The sequence below is a fragment of the Ceratina calcarata genome, unplaced genomic scaffold (assembly GCF_001652005.2).
Source record: "Ceratina calcarata isolate Rehan_Ccalc_2016 unplaced genomic scaffold, ASM165200v1 scaffold178.2, whole genome shotgun sequence".
Lineage (NCBI taxonomy): Eukaryota > Metazoa > Arthropoda > Insecta > Hymenoptera > Apidae > Ceratina > Ceratina calcarata.
The window spans coordinates 1,219,395-1,237,621 of record NW_017139212.1 but is presented as its reverse complement, the minus strand read 5'-3'; the positions used below and the strand labels follow the sequence as shown (position 1 = coordinate 1,237,621).

Genomic DNA, 18,227 nt, shown 5'->3' with positions numbered 1-18,227 from the left:
ATGAGGTAACACAAATCATCCTAGTAGAACGTTTGACCCTGACGTTTAAACCCGCGGCGATAAAAAAACAGAAGAAGTTGGTATCGCGAGGCGAGCACACAATAATAAAATGTCTGTCCGCCTCCATGCTATAAAGCCACCGTTGAATAATTTCTGAGACGAGAAAGCGATTACGGTTCAGATAGACGGCGGCTTGCATAAAATAAAGACGTCGGAAGCCTAGCGATGCAACTTTCAACGACGACGATTGTCGGTCACAAAAGTATACGTGAGAATCTCTCAGGGAAACCTGAAATTGTGTAAAATTCTTAACCGGCGCGACGGTTGAAGTTTCGAATGCGGGGCGTGGAGGCGATGGGGGCGAAACGCTGTGTTTTACGGTTGGCTCCCTTTGTGAATCGTGGTGCTTCATTTAATCACCCTGCAGGGGATGAACGAAACGCCGCAATCCCCCTCGACCCCTCGAAAGCTACGAGTCCACCGGTCGAACCAGCTGCTGTCGTCGGGCTAAGTGCTTTCCACTCGAAAAGTCACGATTTCTGAAAAACTGGCGACCTCTCTAGCATAGAGAAACTTGTCAAAACCGTGTTCAGCATTCGACTATTTGTCGTATTACAATAACAAATGTTTTATAAAATATAATTAGCCTGTAGACTTCTGCGTAAATTATAGGCGCATTCTTTATTTAATATTTGTACAAATGCATAAAATCCATCCAGACACGAGATGAAAATCTAATAGACTAGAATACTCTATACTCTAAATGAAATACAATGGATTTCTTATAAGAAACCTTGCACAGACTTAAATATGCAATTTGCGTTACTAATTCTCGTAGGTGTACGCGGGCGTATAGCACGTGTGGCTGCATGTCCGTGGATGCAGCTGCTCGGTGGTGTCTGGTGTCCGTCGACGACGCGTGCCCGGTATCTTCTGGCCATGGCCCATGCGGTGGTGAACGCAGTGACGTCGATGCGGACACGCTGCCCATGTATAGGTACCTACAGGTATGTACTCCACATAAACCGGCCCGATCCGTACGTAGAACACGGGGATCGGGAATGAAGAACATGCGCGAGGGGCTCCTGAATTATGCATGCCGCGTATCTCGAGGCTGCGAGAGGCCTGCCAGGATTTTCGGATGCTTCCGATACAGCTCGCTCGAGAAGTTTTGCGAGCCATGTTTCAATCCCTTTTTTTTTCAAACATTCGTAAGTTATAATATTGACACTTGTTCATAGAGTTTTATTAGAAGCAATTATTCTGACGTACAAACGTGTTCTTGGATCTTTAGATCATTTTTGATAAAATGTAGGATAAGACAGTTTTTTCTCGTAATAATATGAACGCAAAAAAATTTTAATTAATTGTCATTCTCATGTATAAATTGATGAGAGGAGTCATTTTATCACGGGTATGATTTAACAATTTTTGACAACTCACTTTGCCGCATATTCTTTCGGGCACTCGTTGAATTAATGAGTGTAGATAATATTCGTAACGAGAGTTTGGACGTTGATGTGGTAAATTGGTTACGTTCGATTGCTCGGCTGATCGATGAGACCGTGTTATAACACGGTTCTCGTAGCATGCGAAGTAACTTGAGGAAGATTGCATCGTGCTATAAGAAATTCTGATACCAATTTTATAACGAAGAAACTATTAAAAAAATGATTATTAAATGTCGTGAGAAGAATCATGTGACAAGCTGTATTAAAATGAATAGACATCATTTGTAGAACAAGTTCATTTATTCAATTGGACCAGAATACTGTAAACGAAATGATGCAGTTTTTTAAGAAAAAAACTCTTGAAAGAAGTAAATCCATCCTCGCAATTACCATTCATATCGTTAACAACGTAGCAAGTCCCATTACCTTTCCTCTGGAACAAAAACCGGTCAAGAGTCGAGAAGATCAAAGCGAGGCCTGCCTCCTGCCTTCGTCTTCTACCTGGCTCCACACAGTTTCACCGTGGCGCGCATTTATCATCTGGAGAAAGAGGAGCGGAGGATCGATTGAAAAATCATTGGCGAGATAAGGATCGCGGGTGAAAACGATACGGAGGTGAGTGGGAAGAGAAATTGGTGATTTCAACGGGGAGAGAAACGCGGAGGCGATGAACCGAGAGGGGGAGAGAATCGGAAGTGGGGAACGACAGGAAGAGGAAGGAAGAGAGAGAGCGTGAGGTGGGGAGGAGTACAAGGCGCGTGCTTTCTGTGAGAAATGCGGCGCGTGCCGGCGCGTGCCCCCGTAGTCACGTGCTGTACGTCATTGGCGTAGCGACATTTTGGTTCTCCGGCCGCAAGGACGTTGACATTGTTCAGCTGGTGCCTCTTCTTATCGATCTCGCCTGAGAAAGCCGATCGATCAAAGAGAAAGGAGATTACTCAAACGATTTCCGTTTCATGATTCTTTTTCGATTACGCGTCGATGGAACGCAAGTCTGCATTTTATTAGCTGCTCAACGTCTGCATTCATCTGTTATAAAAAAAAAATCAAGATTTACTGGATTTACATACGTAAGATCGAACAGTAAAAGACACTGTGAAACCACCGGAAGATGAGGTGATAAAAGCCGAGACTCTCGTGCGCATAGATAAGATCTATACGGTCGCTTAGATTAGGCAAGCTCCTAACGGCAATAACGGATCGGCCGGAGTGAATGATTTCGGATTTGATAGAGACGGAGGAACGCGAGACATCTGGCGCTCGAATCAAAATCCGGTAATCGCGAGGAACGAAACGGGAAGGGCAGGTGATACGCCAATGCGGAGGGATCCGCTTAGCGAACACAAGATGCGAGCGTCGGGTGCACGTTCCGCTCGGTGCATCCTCGGCTGCATCCTTGGCAGCACGTGCCTCCACCCTGTCTGCATTCCACTGTCACCCCGGATTCTTCATAGGTTCACCGTGTAATCCGGGCGACACGTGTGACTCCGTCCAATTTCGCGTAATCCGTATTGCGAATTAAACAGAAGTATTCGTCGGGTGCCCTGAGCATCTCAAAGTGGCACGTTTTATATTGCTTGTGCGATGAACTCGAAACGAAAGAGAAAGAAATTGTCATGGACGGATACAATTAGTTTTGAATCAGATCATGTTACAGTCACTTTAACAAGTGGTAGCGAGGCTCGAATAGCCGCGGGCTAACGGGGAAGGGTGAGCGGGGAACAGCACGCGAGCCGAGCGACGGCGACGCGACGTCAGCCTCGATCTGTACGTTCGCCGATAATTACGCTCATTAATTGCCCCTCGAACACCTATGTACTTTTTTTTTCCACCGCAGCTGAACAGAAGCGTTGCTTGGATTTAACACCCGAAATCAGCAAAAGATCAAACGGACGATTTTTATGCTCCGTTTTAATGAGCCAGAGTCACTCTGTACTCGTGCGTGTTACGGCTGGTATCCCGTTAACATCGACGTTCATCGATTAATGCGTTCAATTGACGTTATTAACGTTCGATAAACGTTCGATAAACGTTCGAGTCAAATACCCGGAACGCTGTTAATAACCAAAGTCGTTAAATAAATTGTCAGAAATTTAAAGGTAAATCGGTTAATGGGAAATGGTTGCCACATTTCTATTTACAATCGATTAACATTTCTCAGGAATCTAAGCTGTAAAACCTTCTGCTGAACGAAATCAATTTAATGAACTACTGCATATGTAAGTACACGGTGTTAAAGGTTCTCGATCGCGGTTCGCGTCGCGGCCGCAAGCTGTTCCATGATAATTGCTGGTACTCGTTAATTATTCCTTTTACTGCCGGTCCTCACCCCTCAAGCTGCACTCGCTATTAGGTATTCTCCGTTGCACCTGCATTTTAAGCACCGTTTCGTAACGATTCACGGGACGTCGACGCCGGATTAAAGACCGTTCGCCCCGAACAAATCACGGTTCTAAACAGTGATCAGTGAATAATCGCTTAGAACAGAGGCATGTGCATTTTTATCTCACGGTTCGATTAGAACTAGAATTGCATGAGACGTGAAATGCCATGTGGCAATATTTACAAGTGCCCGAGGAGATAATGATACACGTCGTACATACATGTTCATGACATGTTCTTTTTCAATTCTTTCCTCGATTTCACGCATCCTCTCCAAATGGCAGGAAGGTTTGCGGTCGCGATCGTAGGATACCCATTCATAAGTTTTTTTTGTGTACGAAACACGCGATATGCCAACGCCGTAAAATCGTAGAGATGTACTTCATCAAACATGCGGCAACAATATAATATTTCTTTAAGGATGCAATCAAAAATTATATTGCCCACTAGCTGTCTCGCGTATCCTTACTCACGATCAGTGTCGATCCTCAAAGGTGGGTTTCTGCACGATCAAGTTCACTTCCGTTGGACAGCATCTGAAAACGAGACCGGCCACTCCGGATACAGTGATCTCCGCGGCTGTAGGCTCTCCGAGCAGGCGCAGCCGCGCACCTTGGAGACATCGCAGGTGCAGTTACCTGCTGGTCGAGTTCTTTCCTCCTCGTCCCTCGTTCACCGGCCAATTATGCAAGTTTCACTTATCCGAAGTTGCCAGGTAGCTCGTTATCGCGGGACCACGACTGGGTTAAGGACATCGGGACCTGCTTTCAATACATTCCTCGCCACGCACTCCGCGCCACCGAACCCACTTCATTTCCGATAATACACTTTACACGTAACCCGCTTCCTCACAATGTTCCCTCCTCATTAACCCTACAATGGCTCTACAGTTTCCCTTTTAACTTCAAGGATCCGTATGCACTCAGTATTACCCAAATGAAATTCTATTGCAACCATGTCCAAACGTATGAAGAAATTAGATACTCGTCATTGGTTTTAATGTTTTATCTGACGATTTTCGATAACGAACGAAACGCAAGGTGAAACAAAACAAGTTAGCAACAGGTGTTATTCTTTTTCAACATTGTCACTTTGTTTCTTCCTTATTTATACATATCGGAGCCGTAATAAGAAATATTTTTGACAAGCGAGAAAGTAGTTTAATTATCTGAAAACGAGGGTCGGTCCCGGTACGGGCAAGGTAGAAATTAACAGGATTGGTAGCCGGCGTAATATGCACGAAATTAAAGTACTTTAACCGTGTAAGTTTTTTCAATTCTTCCCATTTTTGGGGCTTAGTCATAAGAGCAGTGAGAGCAGACATCAGCGGTGATATATTAACAAATGACAACCTTTAATATGCAATATTTCATTAAAAACGTTAATACAAATTCTCGACGTGTAACGAAACTCGAGTTTTAATTTCGGCCAATTTCCCAAGCTAATTTACTTCTTATCTTAACGCATCATCGCCGCGTGAAACGATCTTTTTCGACGGAAGAGGCTACAGATGTAGCAACTTGTATCACGTTTGGTCAACGCGTTAAACAGTACTTCGTACAAAGTTTATTGTCAGGTTCGGGACAGCTTCAAGCAGTTCATTAACTCAGTTCTTTTGGTGAATGTAAAGTGACAAATTTCATTCGTTTTAATATACACTCGCAGTGTCTCATTTGTCAGAGGAGGAACTTAATTCCCACCTGTTAGTCTCACTTCTACTTTGATAATTAAGGCAATACCTTAGGAATTAGATACGTCTGAGTGTTAGAAGTCGCGCTTGCTTCGCGCGTGAGTCTCGCTGATTGCGTAAGAAGCATTTTTATGACAGAGATGGATTTGTCCGCAGATAGGTGGAGGACGCGAAGGTCAGGTTCGATGGGTACTTATTTCATCGGAATTCAGCTAATAGAACTGATCCCCGGTGACGATCAAAGGTGAACCGATGGTGGTTCTAGGAAGGCGGCCCAATAGAACGTGCCCAGATCGGCGCAGTCGCGATCCCCAGCACTCTTTCTACCTGGCGAATCAAATCTACCTCAGAGTGCTAGTGTGCGCGCGCACTTCTCACACTCTGCCGTTCCAGCTGGCTATTGGTCTCTCCTACCAACGGATGTAACGCATACTGAATGATTGCGAGATCCGGATACATGGCCGAACTCCATTTCTACGGAATCTGATAATCTCACCTCTTACTCCACCCGCAAGTTCTTCGTCTATTGCAGCTTTTTATTCCTTAAGGAAAGCCCTTCATGTCTTAGGCGTCGTAGTTGCAATTGCAATTTGCATTTTTAACAGATTCTTGTGCAAAATAGTTGATATCAATGTTGAAATTGCAGATCAGGGAACTTCACAAATGTTCTCCTTAGACATTTTGCTGATTGTTATCGAAACTATAGAATCATTGCTTGTTTTCAAGGATTGTTAGGATTTTTTTTTGTATAAATACCGATCAGACTGCTGATTTGATCAAATATAAATGCATAAAATATCAGCATACATAGAAATCCGTAAGAGACGCTAGGACGATAGTAAAACGGAAGCGGAAGATCGTTCTCGAGAGGGGATTCAGGCCCCACCAGCCGCGGTGGTTCCCGCGGGCTAAAGTTAGTCGCGTGTGAACGGCGGTAGGCGTGGCCTCCAGGTAGCCGGAGACGCGCAGGTGAGAAGAAGAGAAACCCGAGTGAACCCGAGGCCGAGCTTGCCACAGAGCACAGGTAACCCGTGCCACGGGTAGACGGCAGACTGCGACGCGCGCTCCACGCGAGTACCCTGTGCCTCGCGTGTCCTCGTACCCTCCTCGGTCGCACCGGGGTCAGTCAGGGTCCTGCCGTTACTCCGCACGCTCCCAGAGCATCCTCGAGGATCCACCAGCTGTTCTCTGCTTTTCTTCACGTCACCTTACCGAGTTCGAACGATCGCACGTCGGAGTTCTCAGTGATCCGAGGGGGAAGTGAAGATATCGTGATTAGAATTGAGTGTTCCTCGATCTGGGACCACGTGGGTCCAGAGACTTGTACGTGGTGCGTCGATCATTCTGTGGAGTTAATTGGTAGACAGTATATCTGGAGAACCTAGTTTATGCCGATACCACGATTTCGCCTCCATGAACAGGACTTGAGGAGCTGATCTCATCGAAGAACTGGACGCAATGTGCGGTGAGCTTCTTTCGGTCATTTAACGACGTCTTCGTCCGGTAGAATGACGGGTTGACAGTCATTATTTAACAACGAGCGTTCTTGATAGCTAGCTGAGACGAGTTTCGGATAACGCGATGGTCGGGGAAATTATATACTTGCATCTGATTGTCAGCCTCGGTTTTCCACGAATCTGTATATCGTCTTGTTTCTGTGCATATCATAATAGCTGGTCTACCTTAAATGTAGACTTCAAATATATTTCTTTATTCATCTATTTAATCTTTTGATGAACCATATTCAAATTTGGGTCTGGTATTCTTCTTGCTTTGTGAGTGACTTACGTATTAAGCAGGATTATGTCTCCGAGTCGAAAGCTGATAGATGATTATCATAGTTATTATTTTCGAGATAAAGAAATCTAGCTTAAAAATGTGAAACAATATTTGTTTCATGTTCATGTAAATTATAATTATAGTCTGCAGGAGTTAAATATAAATTTTACTATCTGTTTTGTAACAACACGCAGCGAAGATTAACGTTTGTGTAAAAGCATGGACGGTGTCGCGGCCTCGTACGTCTATTGCGTGGCACGAAATATGGAAACGATATGTATATATATTCGAAAAAACAGGATTATTGTGCATCAATAGACGACGTAAATATTTGCACCAAATCGCATACGTATTTCTAATGGCGCTTGAAATAATTGTGCCGATTTCGGTATCTCCCGTTTTATGTACGAACCATTGGAGCAAGTAAATTTAGCTTTTTATCTCTGATAATTCCGTGAAAGTTAAATATTCGTTGAATTAAAAATAGAATTTTTATATGCACTCACCGATTTATTAGGTATCCGTCAATTTATACAATCGAGTATTTGGCAGCTACAATCTGCCAGATTTTAGTACAGCTGTTTTCGTTGATTAAAGAATCGTTTGTTGTCGGTTCCCAGAAGTTCATTAAGATGAGGAGATGAAAACGGTTTGGCTCCGCGCGACACTTGTTTATACATCGCTGTGTACATATTTTAATCCACTTGGTATTCGGTAGCCCGTTGGATCTCCAATCAGCTTAGATTTCCACGAAGTCTTCCGATTCGTCTGTCGATTATCTCGTTTCCAATTAGTGTTTTCATCGAACGAACCTACCAGCTGATAAAAATTTCTGCGAAATTAAAAATTGTAACAATTTTCTACGTTCGTGAACATAATAGAATTTCCCGTTTCTATTAGCTGCCCGTCATTAATAATGTTTTTGCAAGGTCACTGCACGGTGACTATAACTTTTTTTCTTTATTTTTCCGATATACATATAAATAACGTTAAAGTTGATACCGACCGGTCGGTGATTGACATCAAACTCGGACGTCGGCTCGCTATCTATGCTAAGCAGCTACGTAGCCGTGTTTGCAAATCGCATTACAGATTTATTCAACGTGCAGCGAAATTATTTATGCGCACACAGTCGGACATTTAAGTTATGAACGTTATCTACTCGCAAGTTTTGACTCTACGTTGGTTCGCATTGGCAAGCGGATTGATGTCGACTTGAAAAATATTTCGGTTGTTGGTATACCAGCTGCATTCTCTTAATACGCCTTTGAAATCTGCTCATTGTTCATTTATGGAATCATAAAAAATTAAAAGGATACTAGACACAGGCTGGATAATAAATAATCCTGAATCATGTACATTCTGTACGATTTATAATTTATAACAGATACAGTGATAGCAGGACGTATGTACGTGTTTTCGATTTTTAGGCTTTGAAAGCTATGACGGGCAGATAGTATTCTCGGCTAATGACGGCCAGGTTTTATCGGGGTTGCTGGCGAATAAAGTTCGCCGAGCAATCACGCCCGTTTCAGCTTACGATCAGATTAGAATAGCACTGTCTCCCGGATGGACGTGCGCACGCATGTTTCACCATGTATAATTCATAGCTTCGCCCCCCCGTTCAAGGGTTGTTTGTGATTTTCTTTATAAATCTGATAGTCATAGCCACAATCTACAAAATCCATCGAAATCCACCTCCTAATACGAGTCTTTGCTCTCTGCCTAGAGTCTGTTCCGACAAACACGAGATTAATCAGATTTTTTTATGGGTTTCCAGTAAAGACATTAGAGTTTTTATTATTTTATTGCATAAATTGCTCGACGTTCGAATTTTCCTCGAGTACAAACGGGTAGTTAAACGCAGATCGTTTATTTCGTTGATCAGAAGCGGTGCCGCGTACTTGGTACATGAAACCGGAACTCCACTGCAGCGGCATTGTAGTTCCGGCCGGGCCGCTGTCACCCCCGGCCACGCTTTCACCGCCGAGCAGCCCGAGCGTTACGCCGTGGAGTCCAGGAGCGGCAGGAAGCAGCCTGAGCACCGCGACATCCTCGGCGAGCCTCGGACAATCGACCTCGGACCGTTTCAGCGCTTTCACCCTCGTCTCGGCGTGCAATCCCGACGCGAGACTTCAGAATCTACCGTCGACCACTACCGCCGCCGCAGCTCGAGGTAATGCAATAGTCACTTTCTCAGAGAAATAGCTGGGGTTTAAGAGTACAAAATCATTTAACCACATCCTCGCCTTTTATCGAACGTAAAGATGGTAACTGGGTCAGACAAGGTTTCAGCGAAATAAACGTGTTGTCAATGTTCAGTTATATAGTCTGTCGTAATAAAAATAACACGACAGTCGTTAAACATTTTTATTTGGTCATTTCGATTACATCGATGGATTTTCTTCTGGTTTCAGAGATGCGCTGCGGCCTGATGTACGGCGGTTACGGTTCCAGTGGTACCGCATGGTGGGCTCGGCACGTCAGTCTGTTGCTGCCCCATACCTTGCTACCATCGTCGAGGATTGCCAGTCAGCAGACCACCACACCGGTCGCCAGTTGCTCGCCTGTTCACCCGAAACCCTTGAACGTATCCAGAGCCAGCTCACCCCGGAGGTGCACCCCTGAAAAGGCGAATTTCGGTAAGAATCTTAATTAGTATCTCATTGATCGAACAATTAGTAAATAGTTTTTTAATTACCGAGTAATTGTATCCGGTGTCTTGATGATCGGTCGAACCGATCGATCGAATTATCGAGTCTATAAAATGATCTCTTCAGAAATTTCTGAATGATCAACGATATAGATAAAGAATGTAGAACTGGGCTGAAAAAGGGGCCAACGCGGCGATCCGATCCGTAAGTAGGCAATATCGATCGTGTTCCGCGGCGAATGGTCGGTTATCATCGACGTTTACAACGTATCGTTATCGGTCAACAGGCTCGTCCATTAAACCAATTACGAATCCCTTTCGTACGTGTATGAAACCGCGCTGTTACCGCGCCGCGTCTTGATTTCGTTAATTGCCAACGATTACGCGACCAGAATCATCTGCGTAGTTTCGACGGACGATAACGATAACGAGTTTATACCTTCGTTTGATTACGCGAATTCTTTTAACGAACATCTCACGATCCTTACAATTCTGCTTGTTCCATTTTATATCCCGTTTATATTACTCCTTTACTGTAGATTTAAAAGATAGTTCAGATAGATATCGCTTAACATTTTTATGCAAATTTTATTCAATAAACGTTCATCGCTACTTTACTGATTGACTGCACAAATTGTAACGTGCAATTGAATTTTTAAGTAGAATTTAGAATTGCACGTGAGAAGCAGTTTCCTATTTTGCAAAGGGGATGTTTTGTCGTGAATTTGCAGAGGAAGAGGCGCCGCTAAATCTGAGCACCAAACCCAACGACGTATCGTCCACCGTCGGCCGAAAAAGTGAAATCTGGTCACCGGGAACGTTGTGCGAGAGAGAGGCGAAGGAAACCAGGATACCATTGTCCAGGAGTCCGTCCTCGACGCCTGTAATCACTCGGCAAATCCATCATTCACCGCTGACACCGCCTTCCTCTTCGGAAAGAACTTTCCAAGTAAGTTTCTCACGCCACAATTATCTTCATCCCTTAAACCATAAGAGCAATGCTACACATATTCGGGTTTCATGCTTATTTTATTGCAAAAGTATATCCCGTTGATTTATTAAAAGTTTCTCATTGCGAATTGAGGGAGTTGTAAATGATATCACAGAGGAGCTTTTAATATAAAATTAAAGTAACGGGAGATAATGGTCAGTATTCAGAGAACTGTAAGAATATCAGTCTAGGAAATCTTTTCGCCTTCGTGTAATAGCGATTGATCGCGAAAAACAAATATCGAGAATTCCCGTGTAAAGTCTCTTTACGAGTATCGTAAATAGGCACATACTCGGCTCGTTCCTGCATTTCACTAGTTCGTCGCCCTCAGACTCGTAAAAGAAATCGCGATCCACCAAAGTCGTACTCGAATTACGCGGAATTCTTTATGAAGCAAACAATATCTTTCTTCAATTTATCTCTGTTTCGTTTTAATGTATTATAAAATTTCAAAATCTCAGTACAACATAGACGTAACTTTTGATGGGAAATACAACACTCGCTCAGTTGCGATTCACCCCCTCGGCTTCAGCGATTTTTGCGAATTAATTCGTACCTATACGACGCGGATTTTATTTTTATTTAATTGCTGAAAATCGGTGAAGCAATTGAAACGCATTTACATGGCCGCGCGAGAGAAATGGAGAAGCCGCGCGCGTAAGTCACGCGATGGTTCGCCAATAAGTGCCCCAAAGTGTATCGTGACGGTCGGGAGAGAAGAAGCGGGTCACACGGCGTTTGACGAACGTCGGAACACACACGACAAAAGGCGGCGGGTGCAATTACGGCTGATTGAATGGAAGTAGAAACTCGGCTCCGGCAGTTTTACGCGGGGACACGTAACAGCAACAGCCACCGGACATATTAGGATATCTGGGGCACACGCGCGTCATACGATCCTGATTCTGACCGAAAAAAAAGCAGCCCCCCTACCACCGTTCCGCGAAACCGGGCCGAGTGTCAAAATTTTTCCCAAACCGCGTTTCATTATTCACGGAAACTGCCGTTTCGCAACACGGAAACCACACTCCGTTACAGCTCAGTCAATGCGCGAATTACCCCTCGCGCCAAAACTGTAAGTAACGAAATCGACTCGCAAACTTCTTTCCTTCTTTACATTCCTTGAACAAAAAGCAAGTACTTTGATTGTATTTAATGCCCCATTGCGTTCGGTGCCTGATTTATCCTGAGTTTTTAGTATCTTTAATTGTTCCACTTATGTTCGTATTCTGACGTGGACAGATCTATCGAGATTTTATGCATCGAGCTCTGCATTCATTTGAGAAATAATCACAAGGGTACAGAGCTTTAACGTTGCATTTCGTCAACGAATCGAACCATAAAGCTCTGTAATAAACTACAAAGGCAATGGATATTTATAGCGGATGTAATATAGGCACGACTCTAAAAATATTATGCACGTCCGAACGAATTGACTGAATGGAGAAACAGGTCGAGAATAGAAGTCGGCTGAAGCTGTTCATTCTAGTAACGGAGTTGCTTAACAAATTAGATTTCTTATTACACTTATAGAAATTCAAATATCGGAAACGATGAATAATATTCAATATTTAAAGAACTGCACACGTGCTTTTATTATCCTTAATCCATCTTCTCCTTCCAAATGATTAATGGACGCGTTGCATGTCTTTTTATCTTTACAAAAAAAAAAAGAGCTACTTTAGATGCTTCAATAGATTTGATAGAAACGAGCTTCAAAATTGTTGTCAATTATTATTAATCCACTGAGCACAAGTCTCTTTGGACGTCAATAAATTGGTGAGTGTCGCGTCCAGAATGCAGCTTGCGGCTTGCACTGCTGCATTTGGACGTACCGAACAACAAGTTGACCGAAACTCGTTCAACCGTCCCATTGGGAGACTCGCGGGACGTGTAATGGCTTCTAACGAGCTTATAAAATCGCCGGTTTCGAGGTTTCCCCGAAGAAGCATCGATCGTTGCGAAAAAACGTCTCCGTGGCCTTGTTCGATCTCATTTTCGTATCTTTCAATGATCGAAACGGCCAAGTCGTTTCATCTTTTTTTAATAATTTATCACTACAGATTTTATGTAGTACCGTATCAATTTTTTAAATGTTTTAATTGTTGAAACATATTCTATGTCTGTATTTTTCTGTTGGTCTCTGTAAATCATGTGCGTAACTAAAATCTCCAATTAACTGATAATTTAAAATAATATTTCGATCGTCGATTTGCAAAATTGCTGGTTGGTACGAAACCCTAGTTTTAGTTTGAACATCGAAGAAGATTCGTGACAGAGACCTCGCGATAGATTACTAATATCACGGTAATAATATTATATGGTCATTATTGATCGGGGGATGTGAATCATGCGTAGTCGTTCGTCTAGCTATGAGGTTCTAAACCGCGGTTCGTACGCGATTCCACGCATGTACACCCGCGTATATGCGGCGGGTAGCACGCGTGCATCGGTGAAAAGAGACACGCCTAGGTCGGGGCTGCATTGTCGGGACTGGCGCCCGCGCGACAATAAGGAGAAAGACCGAGGCTATCGTGAACACAGGTGCGCCCGTCGCGACGACCGTTCGTCTTCTTCCTTCGACACCTCTTCTGCCAGCACTATTATTTTATGCCCTCGATCGAACCTCAATTAACCCTTTAACCTTTCCGCCGCGATCGTGCGACAGTTTCCAATTATGATGAAAAGCACATACAGTACGTATCCGTGAATTAAAAATGAATCTCCCTTTGTTTTACACGACATTTAATATTTTATAGTTTTATTACACGATACGTGTAAAACAGTTTTTAAAATAATGATGATTTAAATTGTATGCATTATCGAAGGGTGTTTTTTCGTACTGTTACAGTGCAAGCAATGTGGAAAGGCTTTCAAGCGCTCGAGCACTCTGAGCACCCACCTTCTGATACACTCCGACACCAGACCTTATCCTTGCCAATACTGCGGCAAGAGGTTTCACCAAAAATCGGACATGAAGAAGCACACTTACATACACACTGGTGAGTGAAGTTTTCATTATCATAAAATTTCTATAAGGAATATTAAGTATATACTATCAGTCATCAAGGGATTTATTATTTAGTATTATTACCAGTACATTGATACAATGCTATTGAACTTCAACGTTAACGAATCTATGATGAAATACGTGGCTGCATTTTTCCCTAATCGATGAAGGGCAGACGCGAGTAAAAGAGAAAAACTATCAGAGAACTTGTAGGAAACTTGCTCTTGGTTCGGCGCGAGCAGGAAAGTTCGACGCTCGTTTTTCAATTATTCACCCGACTCGCGCCGTTTCTAATACGCTCGTTTGTTACATTATTCAATCAGCCATCGTTACGATCATCGCAACCGACGTACAGTATCGTACAAAACTCTTGAATCAATTCTCAAAAATATATTGAATGAGAAAATTCCTTTGAGTCCTTTCTAATACGTTGCTTCTCTCAAGTTCCGATGCAAATGCACTCTTAAAAATTAAATGAACCGTCGATATTTTATTTTGTGTTAAAATCCCGTACCCTCGTCAGAGTCATGTCTGCAGAGTTTTCTGTACGGCAATGTACGAAACGAAGAAGAGACATCGCAACTAGAGTTCGGAACTTTCTCGTCTTGTATTGCTTCGCGTCAGGACGAAGTCGCGGTTGCAACTTTTTTTGTTTGTCGAAATCGAAATTACGACGGTTTCAACTTCGTCTTGGTCACTTCCAAAAGTTCTAGTCGCTAATCATACTCTCCGTTTACTGCCTCGTACAAGTTTCTGCTTCTCCGTCCTGCAATTTGTAAAACTCGTGTACACGAACACGTTCCTTAGAGCTGGAAAATAATACAAGAAGTACAAATGAGACCTAAGCAGCACCCATTGTTAAAAGTAAATTCTAATCATCCTAATAACCATCGATCATTGACTAAAATATCGGGATATGCGATAAACTTCTCTGAAACTCGTCTCTCATAAAAGCGTTATCTGGTCGAAGCCAACCGTGAATAGTTTTGTTCATCGACCAGCTACTTTACTGAACGAGCAGCCACGGACAACGTAACTGTCGTCGACGGAACGAAATTACGCTTATCGCTTATGTCGGGTGATACGTGGCGTGCACATAGGTTTCACCGGTTCTAACGAGCGACACCGAAAAACCCGGGTGTCGTGGTCGCGATCGTGACAGACCGCGCCTTTTTGATCGACGCGATGCGTGCACGTTAATGCACCCTCTGGGTATCACAATCCTCGAGACCAATCAGAAATTCCAAATACTATTTATCAAATGTAAAATCAAACACAAAATATTAAGTGCAGATTGTATGAAATTGTTTTAAAAAAAAATGATAAACGTCATGATCGAAATAGTCAGATTGATAGTGTGTGCAATGACAACAAGAGAAAGTTTAATCTAAGAAGAAATCTTAGCCTGGCGAGAGGGGTGAACAATTTAGGGACGATTTAATCGCGTTTCTGGGGTAAGTGCGACCGGAAGGAGATATGGAAGCGATGGGAAATGCAGTGTTTGTCACGGTCCGTGTAAGTTTCCGGTTAGCCACGTGCCCGGCACGAGGATCCCTCTTCGTAATTAGCAAGCGAGGGATGCTCTACCGTGTGCTCCTTTAAATACCTTTCGTTAACTTTCATGCTTGAAAAAATTGTTTCTTTCACTATTAATACCTGCTACAATTTTTAATACCTTGAATTTCGTTGAGGCAGGTATAGCAATTAATGGAACAACATCGTCTAGCTCGAGGTATCGTTTTAGCCTTTGCTAAATGATAAGATTTAAATAGAGAGTCGATTATCCATGCATCAGAGTTCTTTTTAAGTACTGTTATTACACTAAGTATAAATCATTCCTACATAATAGCCGCATGGAAGTCGCTCTACTTCGTTGAACGGAATTTTCTAGCTGATACGCTACGTCTGGAAAATTCCGAAAATTCTCAAACTCGACCAGTCACTTGGGTAATTAACTGTTAGATAAAATACATATATGCCGCGTGCTGCATATTACGTAACCAATAACCCTGAAGCTCCTGCAACGTTTGCACACTTGTAGACGTTTTCTTTTCTTACAATTTTTCTTTTTTTCCAAGCCTGCAAGTGAATCGCGTCAGTCGCGGTACATTAACGAACAAAAATGAGTACGCAACAGTTGGCGTGCATTAATCGAGTAGAATTCGTGAAATTCGTAATTAAGATTGTTTTCTCTATGAATTTTATATACATGACGTCAGTGACGAATTTGTGAGTCGGTCGGTTTCGAAATTGCGTTCATATCTGACACAGCTTTTCGCAGCGCTTCGGTAAAGCCAACCTTGACGGATAATTACGTTTAATTGTCGAAGACGGGCATCGAATTCTAATTAGCTCGTCGAAAAGTAAAACCATGTACGCTCTAGATAAAATGCAACCACGCTTCGCGTTTTAGACGTTCCGCGATTATAACGAAACGTTTAATACGTACTCTTCGAGAGGTACCCTTAATTATTCATTGAAATGTCACAGTTTTTTGCACGGTCATAGTATTGCGGTTGATTACAACTTCTCCGATACGTCCTGAGACAGGAGCGTGATTCGTAGAATAGAATCGTGCTCTAGACTGCACTCTATAATAATTCTTTGGGATAATAAGCACGAGTTCAGTTGAACACGGTGGGCTTGTAAATTGTTTGCCGGAGTTTTCTGTGGCGAAACCTCCTTGTAGCCGCATAAATACGTAATTCCCGTGGGAGATGGGACACGCCTCATCGTCACCGCATGCGAGCCATCCGTCCGTCCCTCTCCCTGCACCAGCGGAGGACACGCGGAACATTTTTTTTTCACTTCAGATTTAATTCCCTTTGCCCCATCGATTCTTTTTGCGCGCTATTAATAAATTTTCCGAGACAGATGACACAAACGGTAGGGAATATTCTATAGTCATTTGACGGAGGACGAAGTTTCTGTCGAAGAAAAGTAATAGGGACAGGAAGGAAGCGGAGAGACTCTCTTGACAAAGTTGCAATTTCATGCGAAGGGTTTTGATCACGCATATCCCCGCGAAATTGCGTACCGACTGTGCGCTTCCCTCGCAATTGTCTTCTCGCGTGGCGATAGAAGCGAGCTTCGAATCAAAATTGCTGGCTAGAATCCCGATATTCTCTGAGTGTTCAGAACTTTCAATTGGCTCTTCAGTATCAGTAATGCTTGTTCAATTGTCTTCCAAGAAGTTTCGTAAACAAGTTTTTATTTTATCAAACGTCATCTGCATAATACAAATATATCTGTAATAACTTTTGATGAATCCAAAAAATATAATAATCATAAATAGTGATATAAAATATAGAGAGCTACATGCGTGTTAAATGCTGAAAGAAAATGACGTTTTTGAAAATGTCTACAGGAATGCGTTTTGCATAAAAATCGGCGGAGCGTCTCGCGAGCGTCGGTGTGTGTCACGTATCGATCCGTTTCCAGTCTCATTACCGAGCCCTTACCGGTCGGCTTAAATATTTACCGTCTGAAACGTTTACTTCGTGGCCGATTTTAATGATAGCGCGTAGGGATCCGTCGACACGTGTGCGTGTGTTTTGGTAGCCGGTCTCGCCCGTTTAATTATGCAGCGGCCGCTTAATGAACTTCATATAATGGCTTCGCCTCGCCTCGGGTTAATGCGACTAGCAATCCAATTCGCAATTAATACCCGTTACGAGGATCTGAATTCTCACTTAAGGATGTATTGGCTATACAATCAATCCCAAATGTTTATGTACCTTAGAAAAACGCATTTCCTATAATTAAAAAGAAATCAGACATCGGAAGAACAATGCTATTAATAAATAGCTATGTGCTAAAAAGTATAGAAGGAAATATTCAATTAAGTATTGACGCTGGCGAAAAGCTTTCTATACAGAAATTTTAGGCACTGACATCCTCTACAAGAAAGATTCTATGCATTTTTCTTCTGACTCCGGTATTTAACGAGTTAAGTGCAGTTAATTGGCATTTTATTGGCATTGACGAAATCCGACCTTCCCACCGCCGAATCATCGAACTTTTGACAAAAAATTTCGTTTTTCCTCAATAACTCCTAAACCGTTGGTCGTACGGGAAAATTGCATAGGACCTTTCTTGTAGAGGACGACGAGATCTATAATTTCCATGTAAAACTTTTTTGCTAACGTTAATAGTTTACGAGATATTGACGAAAAACGAAAAAACAGTTTTTCGCAAATTACTCGTAAACTATTGATGCTAGCGAGAAAGTTTTATATGGAAATTGTAGATCTCGTCGTCCTCTACAAGAA

The 18,227-nt window shown here is 42.8% G+C and overlaps 1 protein-coding gene across 2 annotated transcripts in view; it reads left to right on the top strand.

Annotated features, from left to right (window-relative positions):
* The first annotated feature begins 844 nt into the window (after window positions 1–844).
* Window positions 845–18,227, top strand: part of LOC108632854 (zinc finger protein 628) — a 25,070-nt gene continuing 7,687 nt past the window's right edge. Inside the window, exons 1-5 of one of the 2 annotated variants that reach the window (XM_026810778.1) lie at window positions 845–1,007; window positions 9,191–9,478; window positions 9,720–9,944; window positions 10,687–10,904; window positions 13,798–13,948. In XM_026810778.1, coding sequence (XP_026666579.1) covers window positions 9,214–9,478; window positions 9,720–9,944; window positions 10,687–10,904; window positions 13,798–13,948 — 859 coding nt within the window. In that variant the 5' untranslated portion in view covers window positions 845–1,007; window positions 9,191–9,213. Of the gene's footprint in view, window positions 1,008–6,515; window positions 6,989–9,190; window positions 9,479–9,719; window positions 9,945–10,686; window positions 10,905–13,797; window positions 13,949–18,227 lie in introns of those variants that run through there. The other variant, XM_018037684.2, reaches the window with a different exon arrangement.